General features: G+C 35.4%; 1 protein-coding gene across 9 annotated transcripts; it reads right to left on the bottom strand.

Moving 5' to 3' along the window:
• Positions 1–700: 700 nt before the first annotated feature.
• Positions 701–18,977, bottom strand: LOC136235953 (uncharacterized). Of its 9 annotated transcripts, none has more exons than XM_066026069.1 (18): positions 18,944–18,977; positions 16,951–17,404; positions 16,771–16,838; positions 15,117–16,690; positions 14,908–15,020; positions 14,623–14,778; positions 14,391–14,526; positions 14,081–14,218; positions 13,901–13,968; positions 12,335–13,820; positions 12,115–12,250; positions 11,904–12,010; positions 11,723–11,830; positions 11,421–11,591; positions 11,211–11,324; positions 6,787–6,912; positions 6,555–6,689; positions 6,286–6,446 (listed from the first exon to the last, which is right to left on the bottom strand). In XM_066026069.1, exons 4-7 carry the CDS (start codon positions 15,163–15,165, stop codon positions 14,473–14,475), a joined length of 372 nt encoding a protein of 123 aa, XP_065882141.1. In that variant the 5' UTR covers positions 15,166–16,690; positions 16,771–16,838; positions 16,951–17,404; positions 18,944–18,977; the 3' UTR covers positions 6,286–6,446; positions 6,555–6,689; positions 6,787–6,912; positions 11,211–11,324; positions 11,421–11,591; positions 11,723–11,830; positions 11,904–12,010; positions 12,115–12,250; positions 12,335–13,820; positions 13,901–13,968; positions 14,081–14,218; positions 14,391–14,472. The 9 variants fall into 9 exon arrangements, with proteins under 9 accessions (XP_065882144.1, XP_065882141.1, XP_065882140.1 ...); XM_066026068.1 differs by having other exon boundaries at positions 16,951–17,385; positions 18,944–18,976; XM_066026065.1 differs by lacking the exon at positions 18,944–18,977 and having other exon boundaries at positions 16,951–17,157; positions 17,243–18,937.
• Positions 18,978–19,483: the final 506 nt, after the last annotated feature.

The raw sequence follows: 19,483 nt of genomic DNA, 5'->3' as shown, positions 1-19,483 counted from the left end.
TGAAATTTAATTTCTAGCAATTAAAGGGGTTTATCCTAATTTAACAACATTGGAAGGGATTTTGGTCAATTGATCCAAATGGTTTCAACGCACTAAATCCGTATGAAGAGAGGAAGAAAATGAGATAAGTTTTGATTCATATTTGTTAAGTCTCAATTGAGTTACTAATTTCCTGTGTTTCAAAAGCTTATATCGTTTCAATTGGTTTCGAGAACGTGAAATGAAAATGTGTAGCATCATCTTATATGGTTCTGAAAAGGTTAGTAATTCTATGTTCCGTTTTGGTTTATTTAATTCAAATTTAGCAAGCATCAGAATTTGAATTTGGCGTTAACACTGAAAATGTTAGTAATTATATATTCTGTTTTGGTTTGTTTGGTTCAAATTTAGTGAGCACGGAACTCGAATTGGGCGTTATCAGTTAAGAACATTATCTCTCCATGTCAACTCGACGAGCAATTAATTCTAACTGATAGAAAGGAAATATTTGGAGGCTTTGTTGGTTCCGTAACTCTCTGAGTCAATTTGGCTTATTTGATGAGTCAATATAAAACTTCTCTTCACCAAGAGCTTGGTAGATTTAACAGTTCTTCGTAGTTTGGACATAACATTTTTATACGAACTCCAATTATAACGATTCAAGTTGCAATGTAAACTTAAGACATAGATTTATAAATTTTATATTTTGTACTTTCGAAATTTGGAATTCAATAGCCTCATAAAAGATCCTCCCCTGAGTATGAATCATTTCCTTCATTGTATGTGGCTTGTAGGTTCACTTGATTTGCTCTTATATCTCTCTGCCTGTTGTTTCTGTTCCCATATCCTCGAAGAAAACCATGTTTGCGATAGCAAAATGTCCTCCAAATGACCTTCCTTTCTACAATATGCACAAATTGACAATTTTCCTTTGTTGTTATAGTTGTTGCCCTAATTGGTGCATCCAGAACAGAACCATGTTTTTGCAACGCTGCTAGTTTACAAAATGTGTGCTTCGCAGGCCCCTCAAGAGATCCATCAACAAAGACATATTTGTGCTTAGACATCAAAAGCTATCCTCATCATTCTAGCCCATTGATGATCATTTGGCCCTGTTAGAATGGTGGTTACAAAAGTTAGAGAAGGCCTTTCATTTGAAGTAAGAAAATAGAGACTAGTGGAGTTTACTGTTGTTTGCGCCATTTAAAAATGAACGGTTTTGATATATGCAGCCTTTAGGGCTGCATATAAACATTAAATACAAATAGAATATTCTTTTGTATTTTCAAGATGTTTATTTATTATGCATTGAACTTTTAAATGCAATCATAAATTCTTTTATATTTTCTATATTTGTATTAATTTTTTATTTTTTAAAAAGATGTCTGCATTTATTATTTCAACGGGTTATTTGTAACTGTGTTATTAACAGAATAAAAGTTACAAATAACCTGTCGAAATAACACAGTTACAAATAACCTGTTGAAATAATAAATGCAGACATCTTTTTAAAAAATAAAAAATTAATGCAAATATAGAAAATATAAAAGAATTTATGATTGCATTAAATGAATTTTGGTGTATTTAAAAGTTCAATGCATAATAAATAAACACCTTGAAAATACAAAGAATATTCTGTTTGTATTTAATGCTTATATGCAACCTAAGGGCTGCATATATCAAAACCGAAAAACGAAAAGCATGAAAGGAAGGAAAATCTAGTAAGGCTGCCTTTTTCTTTATGCGGAATGAATGTATAATACCTTGATAAATTAGATAATTTAGGAAATTGTGTATTTGATTAATTCATCATAATCTTTACATTATGTAGCTAGGAATATATACACAAAGAATTGCTTAGGTAAGTAGCAACGGTAATTCCAGTTGTACAAAACAATAGGACAAAAATGTCTGTTACGATTTGTTATTCTTTAAGGCAATATGGTCATTTCCCAATAGGGAGCAAAGTGATTGTTGGATTGATCGTGTGGCTTTGCTTTCTTTTCACCTGAATCGATGACCTGACATGATATACTACTTTGACTATTTGAGGAAGGTTAAATCTGATTCTAATATGTAACAAATTATAAAACAAAAGCTTTCGGTTAAATATGTAAACGAATATATTAGAGATATTTCTCTTTTTTTTTTTTTGTTGAAAAGCTACATATTTGACTGCGGTCTGTTATCTTCCACCCAAATGATAGTAGAATGGGAAGTATGTAAGTGTTTATGGTAAAAGCATAGTAGGATAAATCGAAAGAAGGAGCTATAGGTTAGTCGGCCTTTGTATACGAATTTAGGGATATCAAGGATCCGTCCTTCTCAATCCATCATTCCATCAATAAGATTACAGGTCCAAAAAAAACCCTTAATTTCCATCTTTTTGTGTATGTTGTGCTAAAATTTGCATCAGTCTAACATAAATTTTCCATCTTTTTTTATTTATATTGATTAGGGTCAAATTTTACCCTAGAAAAATATAGATTTCATTACTTTTAACATTTCTAATCAAAATCAATTTTATTATGTTATCGAAAATTTGAAAAGGTTGAGTTGACTGTTATTTAACTATGACATCACACCTTTTGAACATCATGAAGTATTTAATTTTGTTTTTTGAGGTATTTTTTTATTTTGGGTATTTAATTTTGCTTTCTATTTATTGAAGATTAATTTAGATATTAAATTTAGTTATTCAAATTGGATTGAGTTTTCATAGATTTTAGCTCAAGTCATTACTAGTGATGAGAAAAAAACATTAGGAACAACTTTTCGTATATAAACACATTTCAATAGAAATCAAAGTCCCTCCCAATATTAAGTCCTGGCTCCGCCACTGGGCTTAGTTGTGGAAATATTCAAGCTTCCAATTTCTTTTTTTTTTTTGTTGCTGCATTTTTTATACCACTTTTGGTTGGGTTTTCTCATGTACTCTTGTTGCAAATCTAGAGCATTTGGTGTCATTTTGGCTGAAATTCACTATACTTCCTAGCCTTTTTTGCTGCTGTTTTGCACCATTTCAGTCGAGTTTTTGACATGTTTTATGGCAAATTTTAAACATCTCATATCATTTTTTGCTGCTGCGGTTTTCAAACTTCTTTAGCATTTTTGCTGCTGTAAATTCACACTATTTCAGTTGAGTTTTGAAGATCCAGGGCTGCAATGGGTAACTTGATGTGTTAGGAGTTCACTGGTGACTGTATAATTGTAGCCTTTAATGTTGGGAATTGCAATTGATTGTACGCACACCTGTATGACCCCGATCTCCTCCTTTCACTTGCTGGTACAAAAAAACACAGTTATAAAATAGGTTTACTCTCAGAAAGAGAGAATAAACCAAAGATCCAGGTGGATTCGAACCACCATCCTCCCAAGTCAATTGACCAGGGCGCTCTTACCAAATCGAGCTCATGGATCTGCTCAGTCGGCCACATATTATCCTTTGTGCGACCCCAAGACTCCCGCTGCCAAAATTTTCATAGCCAATATTTATTTTCCAGCGTTACAAATTTAACTTACCACTTTGCAGCATCCTGTGAAATTTTAGGGCCCATTCGTAAAACGTCTCAAAGCTGGCAAGAATAAGGATCCAAAGGAACCAAAACTAGCAGAAAATATATCTAAAACCTTTAACCTGGCAACAAAATAAATATACCAGATGCCCAACTGACAGTGGCAAATTCGCAAGCCATTATTTATATTGGTGTTGGAAAATTGTGATGCAAGGAGAAACAAAAAACGGAATGGATCATCAAGTGCAGGGACAGATCCATAATCTTAGATCTGTCACTGATCAAGAGTATCATCGTCTCAAAAACGCATTACCAGTCAACCTTTCAAAAACGCATTACCAGTCAATGAGGAAACCATTCCTATGGAAAAATTCTAGGATACTAGTGGAGCAATACGCCCTACTAATCAATTGATGTTATTTGAACCCTTCTACTCTTGAAACCAATCATCTCCCAATGAAATGATTACTCTAGAGGTATTTTGATCATCTCCCATGACTGTGGTAACAGATTTCTCGTTCTATGTCCACAAAAACATAGGCTTAATAGCAAAAAAAATGCACAAAATCCAATTGCTCTGCCTGCCTTGGATGCTTTTACTTATTCTGCTTCAAGAAAAGAAAGACGAAATATACACAATTACCACGCAACAGTAAAAAACATTGATGTGTATAACCCTTGCATGCTCCGCCTTCCACAAGCTTATCCTCATCCTGCTCATCAAAGGAAGTTCATTTATGTGAATAACCAACTACATCTCAAACAAGGGGTTAAACGCCGTTGGTAACTGAACTTACATGATTGCCTCAAAATAGTCACTCAACTTCAATTTGTCTCAATAAAATCACTAAGTTAGAGTTTTGTCTCAATTAGGTCACTCCGACGATTTCAGTGATTAAAATGGATCGGAACGATGACATGAGTGACACTTCAGCATGAGTCAACTTAGATATATGGCCGAAACGACACATGACATCCATTTATGCGCTACCTGGCAGCCATGTGCCGGTTATTTTTATGAAAAATAAACAAAATTTACTTTTTCTCAAAAAAATAACCAACATGTGGCTGCCACGTGTCGTTTCAGTTAGACATCTGAGTTAACTCATGCTCACGTGTCAGCCCTTCAATCATTTCGATCCATTTTAACCACTGAAATCGCTCGAGTGACCTAATTGAGACAAAACTCAAAGTTCAGTGACCATTTTGAGACAACCATTCTCAGTGACCAACTGTACATTTAACATCTCAAATAGGGGCTTGTAAATCTAGATACTCTACTAGCTGCTCCTGATCTATCAATCAATATACTAGTGAACCAGAACATTTAGAAAAAAGTATACATACCATCAGTTAAACATCTCATTTAATAGCAGACTCGATCAACAGTATATGCACCTATTATACAAATGTCTTAATAAAAACAGGATTTAATAGCATCGATAATAAACATTCAGAACAATTGAGAATATCTTATACGCATCCAATAAATCAAGGCACAGTATGCACAAAGCAGAAACTTTAAATAAGATATGAAGAACAAAAAAATGAACTGTGCATATGGTAGTATTAGCTTCAGAGAGATAGTCATTTACACAAATGTAGACTTAAAGACTGAAACTATTAAACAAGAAAAAGAACTGAACTCAGGGGGGTGTATTCAATTTGGAGTTTAAAAGGTTTTTAACCGATTTAAAAGTCTTTATTAAGGTATTCGATTGAGATTTTTAGAGTCTATGAAAGTTTGGAGGTATTGAATGTAGATTTTAAAAGACTTAAAAAGTCTAAACAAATCTAGATGTATTAAATAGCAAAAATTTTAGTGTCATTAAAGTCGCAATGTATTTAAAAAGACATTGATTTTCATAACTAACAAACTTTTATAGACTTCCAATGATTTTTCAGATTGTATTGTACATGTACTTTTCAGATTGTATTGTACATGTACTCCAAAATTTAAATTTTGATCAGCTAAATCATTCCAAAATTTTATTCAAATCAATTATGTTTTTGTGACCATCTATTTATTTACCTGAAATAGCCAATAAAATATATAAAAAATCAAACTTTCCCAACTCATGGTACAACATTTCTTTATAATTTATCATTGAAAAATAAATACCATTCTCAAAGCTTTCCCCACTTATAAAACAACATTTCTTTGTAATTTATAATTGAAAAAAAAATACCATTGTCAAAGCTTTCCCACTTATAAAACAACATTTCTTTGTAATTTATCATTGAAAAATAAATACCATTGTCAAAGCTTTCCCCACTTATGACACAACATTTCTTTATAATTTATCATTGAAAAATAAATACCATTGTCAAAGCTTTCCCTACGTATGACACAACATTTCTTTATAATTTATCAATTGAAAATAAATACCATTGTCAAAGCTTTCCCCACTTATAAAACAACATTTCTTTATAATTTATCATTGAAAAATAAATACCATTGTTGAATCTTACAACCTGTAGACTCTGGTTTGCTGACAAAAGAAGAGAGAACCATGTTGATACTCGGCTCGCCAGTGGTACATACCTTCAGTGATGTTTGGGACAGCAGTCTGCACAAAAGAACTGGTACATACCAACACCTCTGGGGAAGTTTGAGGCAGCAGCCTGCACAAAAGGACTGATAGATTCTGTAACGACTTTGCAGCTTTTGTAGCCTAGGAATGGACTCGCCATGATACCGCCTCACTTGCAGTAGAAATATACTTGTATTTTCATCCACAGGTTGAAAGTCTCCAAAAATACAATAGATGCAGATCCACAGTTTCCACCAAGGTGCACAAGCAAATTACTGTATATCAATAGATCCCAAAAGGCCGTACAAGCATGATCTCTTTCAAAGAGAACTCTACAGAAATTTGAAACTGTGATTTGTCTATTGACAAAATGAAAGAGAATAAAACCCAACTTAAGCTTCAACATAAGGTATCACTCCTGCACAAGCAATTACACAAAACAATCAAATACAGATCAAAATAATCCTTTCAGGAATTAAGGGAACATAATTCTAGTAATAGAAAATATTTCATAACCATAACTTACAATTTAGAACTTCCAAAGAAACACCTTGGCCAGATCAGAATAGCGTCAGCTCATCAGGCAGGCTGAGGAACAGCTAATAGTAATCAACTGGGAAGGATCCATGTCTCCAAGAGCAATGGTACGCTGAATATGTAGCTGCATTCAAACAAAGCTATACAGTTAGCGAAGGTGTAAATTAACAGAACATTCAATGAAACAAAACAAATATTGAAATACAAGCAAGAACACAAACCATATGCAGATCCACAGTTTCCAGCAACTGTGATTTGTCTATTGACAAAATGATTGGCAAAAGTTGAACAGGAGAATAAAATCCAACTTCAGCTTCAACATAAGCTTTAAGAGTCTGGTATCACTCCTGCACAGGCAATTACAAAAAACAATCAAATACAGATCAATATAACCCTTTCAGGATTTAAGGGAACAGAATTCTAGCAATAAAAAATACTTCATAAAAGCATAACTTACAATATACAGTAAAACCTCTATAAATTAATAATGTTGGGACCATGGAATTTTATTAATTAATCGATAAATTAATAATTATTAATTTATAGTGTGATTTTAAATTTTTTTAAAAATAAATTTTAAATTACTAATTTAAATAAAGTGTTTGTCTAAAATCAATGAACAAATAAAATAAAATGTGCATTATATAAGTTAATAGAACTTGAAAGTTCATTGTATTTATGTTAAAAATGTTGAATGTATCATAGTTAATGAATTACTATATAAATTCACATGGAGTGTTGATTCAAATCATACAAAAAATGGTTTCTTATCCAAAAGGTGTCAATAAATCAACCATGACCAATCAAATCAGAAAAGCATTGTGTGAATACAAGAGAGACCACCCTGCAAGCACTCAAAAGGGTTTACAAGATTGACTAAATGAAACATATCATTTGAAAGTTTGTCAAGATACAATATCTAACACTCTCAAAAGATCATCTGAATATCTTTGTGCTGATTTTGGAAAGGGAACAGATATCAAACGACACAAATCAGCCAAGTATCAAGACATGGAGAAAGTTGTTTATGAGTGGTTTCTCCAATAGATTTAACTACATTTAAATTTCAAGAAAAAATAAAATACTATAGATTCATATTTTGCTAAATTATCCTAAGTATGTATATCTATATATTTTTTGCATATGTATTTGAGAAATTATTAAACTCCGCCTGTGAGGGTCACTTGGTGGCCTTTACAGCCGGTCCCAAGCCCGGACAAAGGAGGAGGGTTGCGGTAGGTTTGTGGCGGCCAGCGTAAAACTTAGTCACATCTTATGACATGAACCATAATATAAATACCGTTGGGGCGTTCCCTACTCAGCGACGCGCTGCACTTCCTAGACCCGGGTGTAGTGATAAATGTGCAAGGGTTGCTAGGTCGTCGCCCCGAAGCGGCGCGCCACCCCAGGACCCGGGGGTGGTGTCAAATATGCAAGGGTTGCGGGTAAATAAGCTAGTCCACGGTAATGGTAGGGGTAGGGGTAAGGGTAGTAGGTTACGCTTTGGGATATGGAACATAGGTTCTTTGACAGGAAGATTAGCTGAAATTGTAGATGTTATGAAGAGGAGGAGAATAAATATATTATGCCTACAAGAAACCAAGTGGGTTGGAGCTAAGGCTAGAGAGATAGCTCCTTGGGGTTATAAGCTTTGGTACTCAGGAAAGGATAAGGGTAGAAATGGAGTAGGTATTCTTATTGATAGGGAGTATATTGATGAGGTAGTAGCGGTGTCTAGGAAGAGCGATAGAATTATGAGTGTTAAGCTAGTGATAGGGGATGAGGTTGTGAATGTCATTAGTGCATATGCGCCACAAATAGGATTAGATGTGTCTATAAGACAAGCTTTTTGGGATGACTTAGAGGAAGTGGTGCAACAGGTTCCTAGGGATGAAAAAATGGTACTAGGGGGTGATCTCAATGGACACGTGGGTTCTAGGCGAGATGGGTTTGAGAGTGTTCATGGAGGGTATGGTTTTGGAGATAAGAATGAAGCAGGAAATGATATTTTGGAATTCGCATCAGCCTATGACTTGAGTATCATGAACACATGGTTTATGAAGAGAACATCCCACTTAGTGACTTATCGGAGTGGCGGTAATGCGAGCCAAATTGACTTCTTCTTAGTAAGGAGTGCTTGGAGAAAGAGTTATATTGATTGTAAGGTGATCCCTGGTGAGAGTACGACAACCCAACATAGAGTAGTGGTGCTAGATTTTCGAAGTAGGAAATGTATAAGAAAACAAACACCTCAAGTAGAGACTAAGATTAAGTGGTGGAAATTGCAAGGGGAGAATCAACAAAAATTTGTGGATGAGATGACCAAAAAAGATATTTGGACTTGCAATATGGATTCAGATATAGATTCGATATGGAATAAGATGGAGCATAGTATAAGGGAAGTAGCGAAGGAAGTTCTAGGGGAATCTAAAGGTAGCATGCCACCGGGTAAGGACACATCTTGGTGGACAGAAGAAGTACGACAAGCAGTAAAGAGTAAGAGAGAATCCTATAAACTATTGGGAAAATGTAGGAGTGACGAGAACTACGAAAAATACAAAGAGGCTAAAAGGGAAGTAAAGAAGGTCATACGAGATGCTAGAGCAAAGGTGAATCGGGATCTGTATACAAGATTGGATACGAAAGAAGGGGAAAGAGACATATATAGAATTGCTCGGATGAGAGATAGGAAGACGCGAGATCTCGGAAAAGTTAAATGTGTGAAGGATGTGGACCAGAAAGTCCTAGTTGGAGATAAGGATATCAAGGAACGATGGAGGTCCTATTTTGATGACTTATTTAATGGAGATCGCCAACAAGATGTTGGAGATATAAGTATCCATCACGATATGATAAATCATGAATGCCTGCGGAGAATTCAAAAGGGTGAAGTCAAAATGGCATTAAGTAAGATGAAGTTGAAGAAAGCAGTAGGACCTGATGGCATCCCTATTGAGATTTGGAGATGTTTGGGAGAAAGAGGATTCGAATGGTTGACGACGTTCTTCAACAAAATTTGGAGAAACAATAAGATGCCATGAGAATGGAGGAAAAGTACCTTAATCCCTTTGTATAAGAACAAAGGCGATGTCCAAGATTGTGCCAACTATCGGGGAATCAAATTAATGAGTCACACTATGAAACTTTGGGAGCGAGTGATTGAACAAAGGCTAAGGAGGACGGTGAAGATCTCGGAAAACCAGTTTGGCTTTATGCCGGGAAGATCAACTATGGAAGCCATCCATCTAATGAGACAATTAATGGAGCACTATCGAAATAAGAAGAAAGACTTGCATATGGTTTTCATTGACTTGGAGAAAGCATATGATAAGGTACCAAGGGAAGTACTTTGGTGGGCCTTGATAAGGAAAGGCATTTCGCGGAAATATATTGACATCATAAAGGACATGTATGAGGGAGTATGCACGAGTGTACGTACTAGTGTTGGGAAGACTGAAGAGTTTCCTATTACGATTGGAGTGCATCAAGGTTCCGCACTAAGCCCATTTCTTTTTGCCATCGTTATGGATGAACTAACAAGTTCACTTCAAGATGGTATACCATGGTGCATGCTGTTTGCAGATGATATTGTGTTGGTTGAGGAGACGAAAGAAGGAGTGGAGATGAAGTTGGAACTATGGAGGCAAACTCTAGAATCTAGAGGCTTTAAGTTGAGTCGAAGTAAGACAGAATATTTGGAGTGTAAGTTTAGCGGCCGTAGGAGTAGGGAGGCAGGGACAATCATCCTAGATGGGAGAGTTGTTCAGGCCTCGGATTGCTTCCGGTATTTAGGATCTATTATCCAAACGGATGGAGAAGTAGATGGAGATGTTGCTCATAGGATTAAAGCTGGTTGGTCGAAGTGGAAGAGTGCTACGGGTTTCCTTTGTGATCCCGGCATGCCTAATAGATTGAAGGGAAAATTCTACCGGACGGCAATTAGACCAGCATTGTTATATGGTACGGAGTGTTGGGCAGTGAAACACTGCCACATCCATAAGATGTCGGTGGCGGAGATGCGTATGTTGAGATGGATGTGTGGTCACACGAGAAAGGACCGGGTGCGTAATGAAATAATTAGGACAAAAGTAGGGGTCACATCTATTGAGAATAAAATGAGAGAAAACCGACTAAGGTGGTTTGGCCATGTGAGACGTAGAGCGCTTGATGCGCCGGTTAGGAGAACCGAAGAGTGGCAAAGGGATGTAGTGGTGAGGGGTAGGGGAAGACCTAAGCAAACTTGGAGGAGGGTGATCGAGAGTGATATGAGTTTATTGGGAATTGAGGAAAATATGGTAGTGGATAGGACGGAGTGGAGGGAGCGAATCTGTGTCGCTGACACGACTTGATTTTCACGGTTTTATATGATGGTTCATGTTAGCCGACCCCGAATCATTTCGGGACTAAGGCTTTGTTGTTGTTGTTGTTGTTGTATTTGAGAAATTATTAATTTATAGAGGTAATAATACAAGGTATTTATAAAGGGTTGTTCTAGAAAATTATTATCTTATTAATTTATTAAAATTGATCATTTTTTGAACTGGCCCAAGTCGGGACTAGAAGAAATTATTATTTTAAAGAGTTTATTAATTTATCGAGTATTAATTTATAGAGGTTTTACTGTACAACTTCAAAAAAAAAACACCTTGCCCCCATCAGAGTAGTGACAGCTCATCTGGCAGGCTGAGAAACAGCTAACAGTAATAAACTGGCAAGGATCCATGTCTGCAACAAGAGCAAAGGTACGCAGAATGTGTAGCTGCATTCAAACAATGCTATACAGTTAACTAAGGTCTAAATTAACAGAACATCCAATGAAACTAAACCATATTAAAACACAAGCAAAAGAACAAACCATAGACGCAGATCCACAGTTTCCACTAAGGTGCACAAGCAAATTAGTGTATATTAATAGAACCCTATATTAATAGAACCCCAAAGGCCGTACAAGCATATTCTCTTTCAAAGAGAACTCTACAGAAATTTGGAACTGTCATTTGTCTATGACAAAATGAACAAATAACTCCTGCACAAGCAATTAAACAAAACAATCAATACAGATCAACATAATCCTTTCAGGAATTAAGGAAACATAATTCTAGTAATAAAAAATATTTCATAACATAACTTACAATAAACTTCAAAAAAACACCTTACACTGATCAAAGTAGTGACGGCTCATAAGGCATGCTGAGAAGCAGCAAATGGTAAGCAACTGGCAAGGATCCATGTTGCCACAAAAGCAATGGTACGCTGAATATGTAGCTGCATTCAAACAATGCTATACAGTTAGCTAAGGTCTAAATTACATTCAATGAAATAAAACCATATAACAAACCATAGATGCAGATCCTTAAAGGCTGTACAAGTATAATCGCTTTCAAAGAGAACTCTACAGAAATTTGGAACTGTGATTTGTCTATTGACAAAATGAACAAATAAATCCTGCACAAGCAATTACACAAAACAAACAATACAGATCATAATCCTTTCAGGAATTAAGGAAACAGAATTCTAGTAATAAAAAATATTTCATAACAATAACTTACAATATAAAACTTCAAAAAAACACCTTGCCCCGATGAAAGTAGTGATAGCTCATAAGGCATGCTGAGAAACATGCAACAGTAATCAACTAGCAAGGATCCATGTCTGCACAAGAGCAAAGGTACGCTGAATGTGTAGCTGCACTCAGAAAATGCTATACAGTTAGCGAAGGTCTAAATTAACAGAGCATTCAATGAAATAAAACAATATTAAAACACAAACCTCTAAGATTTGTTGTTGATCATTGTGAGCCACAGAAGAAAGAACCATACTGAAGAACAATTTTCCATGAGACAACAAATTGTATCAATTCCATCTTCACTAATAGCTTCAATAGGCTCTCAAGAAGAATATGGTACAGCTGCAATTGGTGTGCCAGGCCCCCAGGTATTGTTCACCACATACAGCAAGAGTACAACATACAAGCTACAAGCACTAGTATATTACATAAGATACATATTGGGACTCCTACTGACAAGATGCACCTCCCCTATCTTCCCAATCATTACCATAACTACATAGGAATTTACAACTTCGAGACCCCAAATCTCAAACATATCTCAAAAACCAAATAATTTTGCTCGTGTTGCCCATAATTGATGACTAAAAGAAAAATAATATTTCTTCGACTGTGTGTGTATATATATAAAGAGAGAGAGAGAGAGAAAAAAAGATATATATGAATATATATATAATAGACAACAAATTGTAAAAGATCTCAGCCAATCAAACTTTGATGAGAATGTATAACTGAACATTATGCACGATTGCCAAAACCAGTATTAGCCAATTATTCAATTAACTTCCTTTTTTTCTTTTTTGAGAAGATTCATTCAACTTTCTTCATTAGGATATTAGGTACAGTTAATTAAACCTTTAGATATCACCTGACCGTCTTATTGGAGCTGCAAGATTATGTCAATCAATTGTAATCTTCAATTCTGGATTTAGCAAAATTCGAACCATGTACAATATATAGAGAGGGCATGCCATAAAACCGGACTGGGTTTCTTATCTATGTGCAATGAGCAATATATTTGAATAATTAGTGCAGATATCTTGGGCAGGGGATGATGACACCGGCTTTAGTTTTTATGTGTCTGCAGTGAGCATAGTATTTGAATTATTAGTGCTATCTAATTCGATATATAGATGATTTGAAAATTATACCTCGAGTTCACAAGGACTGTGTATGATCTGTGCGTTGTTTGCTATGTCGGTTGTCAATGAAGTTGCATATGTAACCGACCAGATACGGGGAGAATAAGCAGAGTAAGAAAGAAAAAAGAAGGACAACACACATGAAGGGGGAGAGCCGGGCAAAATGAACAAATACCAACCCCGTGCCATCTCCCCCCTCAGAACCCGAAAAATAATACTTTATTGATGTTTTTGACCTGCCATGCAAGCGCACCCGTCATGGCAAAGGTCGGAACATAAACAGCAGCAGAAATTAACAAACTAACCAACCAAACATCTTGTCCGCCAAACCTACATCATCCTAGATCTATAGTATTCACTATCACTGTAGACAACAATCGTGCATAACACACATATATATAAACGAACAAAATTTGCAGGTGATCAACCACAAACCATTTTGTAACCTAAATAACCCAGACTCGTATGGCTTGGCAAGAAAACACTCATCCTCAGATCCATTCGCTGAGCTTTGTCAATGTAGAAGAGATCGCTCACCATCAAAATTCTGAACCGGCGCAGATTTTTATTAATATATCTTAACTCATAAAAAGAGCTCTTAACTGGTTCAACATCAAAAACAATTACCTCAACCAGCTGGAGCTGAACATCAGAATCCATAAATGAACCTCTAAGCAAGGCAAGCTAATTTTAGCCTGCAGATATAAACAGATCTGAATAAATATAACAACATACAACACAGATCGGTGGAAAAGCAGAAAGCTAACAGATATAATAAAAATAAAGAAGGGAAGACAGGATACATACCAATAGATCTGGTTTCACTCATGGAATTTCAAAAGGAACTTGAGACAACGAATTCCACATCCAGAAACCACTTCTTCACCATGAACCAAGCAAATATATGCCCAAGAGGTAGTATTAACAGATTCATGAGACAGATATCTGTTATAAAAGGAGCGAGAGGAGGATATTAATAGCAAAATTGGCGCCTTGAACATGAGTTTATATCTCTATACGCAGTAGATAAATCTTATTATAGAGGAAACCTTGAACCATCCAACGGCTGTGATAAATTGACTTCAAGGTGTAAGGTGTGATTTTATCAATAACTTACAATATAAAACTTCAAAAGAACACCTTGCCCCCATCAAAGTAGTGAAAGCTCATAAGGCATGCTGAGAAACATCTAATAGGAATCAACTGGCAAGGATCCATGTCAGCACAAGAGCAAAGGCACGCTGAATATGTAGCTGCATTCAAACAATGCTATACTGTTAGCTAAGTTCTAAATTAACAGAACATTCAATGAAACAAAACCATATTAAAACACAAGCAAGAACACAAACCCTGGACGCAGATCCACAGTCTCCACCAAGGTGCACAAGCAAATTAGTGTACTTCAAATAGAATCCCAAAGGCCGTACAAGCATAATCTCTTCCAAAGAAACTCTACAGAAATTTGGAGCTGTGATTTGTCTATTGACAAAATGAACAAATAACTCCTGCACATCAATTACACAAACCAATCAATACAGATCAACATAATCCTTTCAGGAATTAAGGAAATAGAATTCTAGTAATAAAAAGTAATTCATGACCATAACTTAAAATATAAAACTTCAAAACAACACCTTGCCCCGATCAAAGTAGTGACGGCTCTTAAAGCATGCTGAGAAACAGCTAACAGTAATCAACTGGCAAGGATCCATGTCTGCACAAGAGCAAAGGTACGCTGAATGTGTAGCTGCATTCAAACAATGCTATACAGTTAGCCAAGGTCTAATGTAACAAAACATTCAATGTAACAAAACCATATTAAAACACAATACAGAACACAAACCTCTTAGATTTGTTGTTGACCACTGTGACCAATCAGAAGGCAGTAACATATTGAAGAACAATTTTCCTTGAGACAGCAAATTATTTCACTTCCATCTTCGCTAATAGCTTCAATAGGCTCTCAACAAAAATATGGAACAGCTGCAATTGGTGTGCCACGCCCCCAGGTACTGTTCACTACTTACAGCAAGAGTACAACATACAGCTACAAGCACTAGTACATTACATAAGATACATATTGGGACTCCTACTGACAAGATGCACATCCCCTATCTTCCCAATCATTACCATAACTACATAGAAATTTACAACTTCGAGGCCCCAAATCTCAAACATATCTCATAAACCAAATACTTTTACTCGTGTTCCCCATAATTGATATCTAACAGAAAAATAATATTTCTTCAAGAGTGTGTATATATATATAGACAAAAAGATATATATGAATATATATGTAATAGACGACAAACTGTAAGAGATATCAGCAAATCAATCTTTGATGAGAATGTAAAACTGAACGTTATGCACGCTTGTCAAAACCAGTATTAATAGCCAATCATTCATTTAACTATCTTTTTTTCTTTTTTGAGAAGATTCATTCAACTTTCCTCATTAGTATTACGTAATGTTAATTAAACCTTTGGATGTTACACTGCTACAGGTTCATTAACACGGTTATAAAAATATTGTTATTTTAGAAAAAATTCAAACATAAGAATGCAACAATTGAACATGCTATCGAGGTATTTTGTCAAATAATTGCGAGTTATAGTTGCTTCGTCTTGATAAAAGGTAAAACAACCTCTACCAGCATGTACAAGTTACTGTGGCATTATAATTTTAATAAACGCTGCAGCAGGTTAAGGAGGTTAATAGAAGTAATGGAATGTATAATATTAGATTAACATGTTTGGGAGCTTTTTGAGAGTAAATGGAGGTTAATGGGAGTTAACATTTTAATCCCTTTTAACTTTTAACTTTTTGAATTATTAGTGCTATCTAATTCGATATATAGATGATTTGAAAATTATACCTCAAGTTCACAATGCCTGCGCATGATCTGTGTGTTGCTTGCTATGTCGGTTGTCAATGAAGTTGCATATGGAACCGACCAGATACGGTGAAAATAAGCAGAGTAAGAAAGAGAAAACAAGGACAACACACAGGAAGGGGGAGAACCAGGCAAAATGAACAAATACCAACCCTGTGCCATCTCCCCCCTCAGAACCCGAAAAATAATACTTTATTGATGTTTTTGACCTGCCATGCAAGCGCACCCGTCATGGCAAAGGTCGGAACATAAACAGCAGCAGAAATTAACAAACTAACCAACCAAACATCTTGTCCGCCAAACCTACATCATCCTAGATCTATCTATAGTATTCACTATCACTGTAGACAACAATCGCGCATAACACACATATATATAAACGAACAAAATTTGCAGGTGATCAACCACAAACCATTTTGTAACCTAAATAACCCAGACTCGTATGGCTTGGCAAGAAAACACTCATCCTCAGATCCGTTCGCTGAGCTTTGTCAACGAAGAAGAGATCGCTCACCATCAAAATTCTGAACCGGCGCAGATTTCTATTAATATATCTGAACTGATAAAAAGAGCTCTTAACTGGTTCAACATCAAAAACAATTACCTCAACCAGCTGGAGCTGAACATCAGAATCCATAAATGAACCTCTAAGCAAGGCAAGCTAATTTTAGCCTGCAGATATAAACAGATCTGAATAAATATAACAACATACAACACAGATCGATGGAAAAGCAGAAAGAAAACAGAGATAACAAAAATAAAGAAGGGAAGACAGAATACATACCAATAGATCTGGTTTCACTCATGGAACTTCAAACGGAACATGAGCCAACGAATTCCTCATCCAGAAACCACTTCTGCGCCATGAACCAAGTCAATATATGCCCAAGACGTAGTATTAACAGATTCATGAGACACATATCTGTTATAAAAGGCGCCAGAGGAGGATATTAATAGCAAACATTGCTGCCTTGAACATGAGTTTATATCTCTATATACGCAGTAGATAAATCTTATTATAGAGGAAATCTTGAACCATCCAACGGCTGTGATAACTTGACTTCGGAAGAACCAACCTGAGATTGAAATGGAAACTGATCTTGTGTGGTGGGAATTTGAGAGAGTTAAGATGATTGTGACGTATATTCTTCATGGTTGTCATATACGCCATTGTTGATCAAATTTGTATAATACGAATCCATGATAGAACCTTTTTCACCTACATGAAACCATAATATCTGCTTGAAAGTTAAACAAATATGAAACCATAAAAATGAGCTCAATTCTCTAAGAAGAAAGTTAGACACAGCAGCTTTGCAGATTTATTTATCATAGAAGCAAAGGTAAAATCACAGCAGCTTTACATGGTTAAAGTAACAAGGTAAATTTATAATTAAAGTAATTGCACTCAACATAATAATGGGCTTAATACAATTTACATGATACAAAATCTGGTGCACGCATTCTAATTTCACGTTTCTCTTGAAACACTATGCAAGGCCATTCAATTCTGCATTTTCAATGGGACTTTATATACAATTAATGGTTACATATAATGTAAACATTTTGTAATATGACACAAGGTAATGGAAATTACATATTATAAGGCCCAAAGAGAACACATGATCAGAACACTTAGTTCATTCTGGAACTTGAGCAAACAAAAAATCAAGGCATAACATAAGAAGAAGATAATTGAGGAAATCTAATTCCATCTCCAATTAGATGCTTATATCCTACAAAAAGAATAGTATTCGTTCCCACTAAGATGCTAACACAAAAACACAGAACAATATAAATTCCTTAGCCAACTTAAATAATCCTGTCAAATAGAACTGGAACAACTTTTCCTTCCACCTTGATCATCCATACAATATTTATTACAAGCAAGCTAGCCTCCCTAAACCAAATTGTCAAATTTCAGACTAAAATCATGATAAGTGGAAATTCTACTGAGTAAAGAAGTCGCACTTGAGGTTATATCGAGATTAACTTGAAGACACAAATGCAAAGCTGAATACTCGACTTAACAGGGAAAGCCTAGGAAAATAGTAGCACGAAGATTTGAACTTCATTTCTAATTTGAGACAAGGAACTAAAATAGTAGTGCTGATATAGTCTTCTTGCAACATCAAAGAATTGATGAAAGTTATAACAACCAGTAAATAGAACAATATTCTTGGACACATTATCATATAACACTAGTAGTTGTAGCTTATAATTTACATGCAGTCAAAGATATGCCATACCAACTATATAACCTATAGTATGGGAAAAGGAAAGCTCGGATGAAAACAATCCATGCCCAACACCACTTGTAAAAGATGCTCATGCCCAACAATTCAAGCTCTCATCTCCTCAAATAACTTTCTCAAAACTCCAATTTAAAATCAGACCAATTTCAAAATGAGGAGCAAAAACTAGGAATCTGTTATATAAAACTAGGAATCTGTTCAATCTCACCACACCACAACAGGCAAGTTTGTGCATAAGTATCATTGAGCCCCTCCAGTTCTAAGAGAATGCAATCAACCAAAACACAACCTAAAATTAAATCAAATAATACCAAATTAAAATTTCCAACAATGAAAAACATAAAGCCTTCAAAACAAGAAACCTATGCTTTCTCCAATTTCCCAACATCCAAGCAGTTTGCCTTAGATGAACAAGACTTCTATAATATATCAATTTGAACCCATTTAGCCTTCCCATATTCTCAACCCAACATCCAAACTCAGCTTTATTTCAATTGAAAAACAATAAGAGATGGAACAGACCATGTCACTGCGTTGGAGGAGGAGCGGTGTTGGAGATTCTCTTGACCAAGTCGATGTTTTCGTGGCATTTATAAAGGAAGAGATCCTATCATCCTACGGTTATTGTTTTTTGAAAGCATCCTACGGTTACTATTCGCTGACCGAATTTGTCTTGACGCGGTGATTTGAGTAATTATATTTTGGAATTTCCTTCCTTTTCCTTATATTTTGGGATTTCCTTCTTTTTCCTTATATTTTGCAATCTTACAAACACCAATATAATTTTTCTTTTTCCTTCTTTAAGCCACGTATTTTGCAAATTAGTAATTATATTTATGGCGCGGTAATAGCCTCAAAACATCCTATTCCATATAGGATATATAAAAATTTAGACACAACAAGAAAAAACTGCCTTTTTGGTCTTGTGTTTTTCTCTCCATTGATGATTATGGATAGGGATGTAAATGGAGCGGGATTATCCGTCCTTCGAGAAGAGTTCAATCGTGTAATGCGTACTTTAATTGTGTGTTGAAATATCAACATTCACAAAACTTTTTCAAA

This window comes from Euphorbia lathyris, chromosome 7, assembly GCF_963576675.1.
Source record: "Euphorbia lathyris chromosome 7, ddEupLath1.1, whole genome shotgun sequence".
Lineage (NCBI taxonomy): Eukaryota > Viridiplantae > Streptophyta > Magnoliopsida > Malpighiales > Euphorbiaceae > Euphorbia > Euphorbia lathyris.
The sequence above is the reverse complement of the archived record's forward strand: the minus strand, read 5'-3'. Positions and strand labels throughout refer to the sequence as shown.

Bases quoted from the DNA above. Each gene is read 5' to 3' on its own strand.
- LOC136235953 (XM_066026069.1), bottom strand. From the start codon at position 15,165: ATGTTACTGCCTTCTGATTGGTCACAGTGGTCAACAACAAATCTAAGA. The intron at 14,779-14,907 runs GTGTTGTTTTGA...ATTGATGTGCAG, and splicing joins ACTACTTTGATCGGGGCAAG to GAGTTATTTGTTCATTTTGT. The intron at 14,527-14,622 runs GTTTGTGTTCTT...GTTTGAATGCAG, and splicing joins ACTGTGGATCTGCGTCCAGG to CTACATATTCAGCGTGCCTT.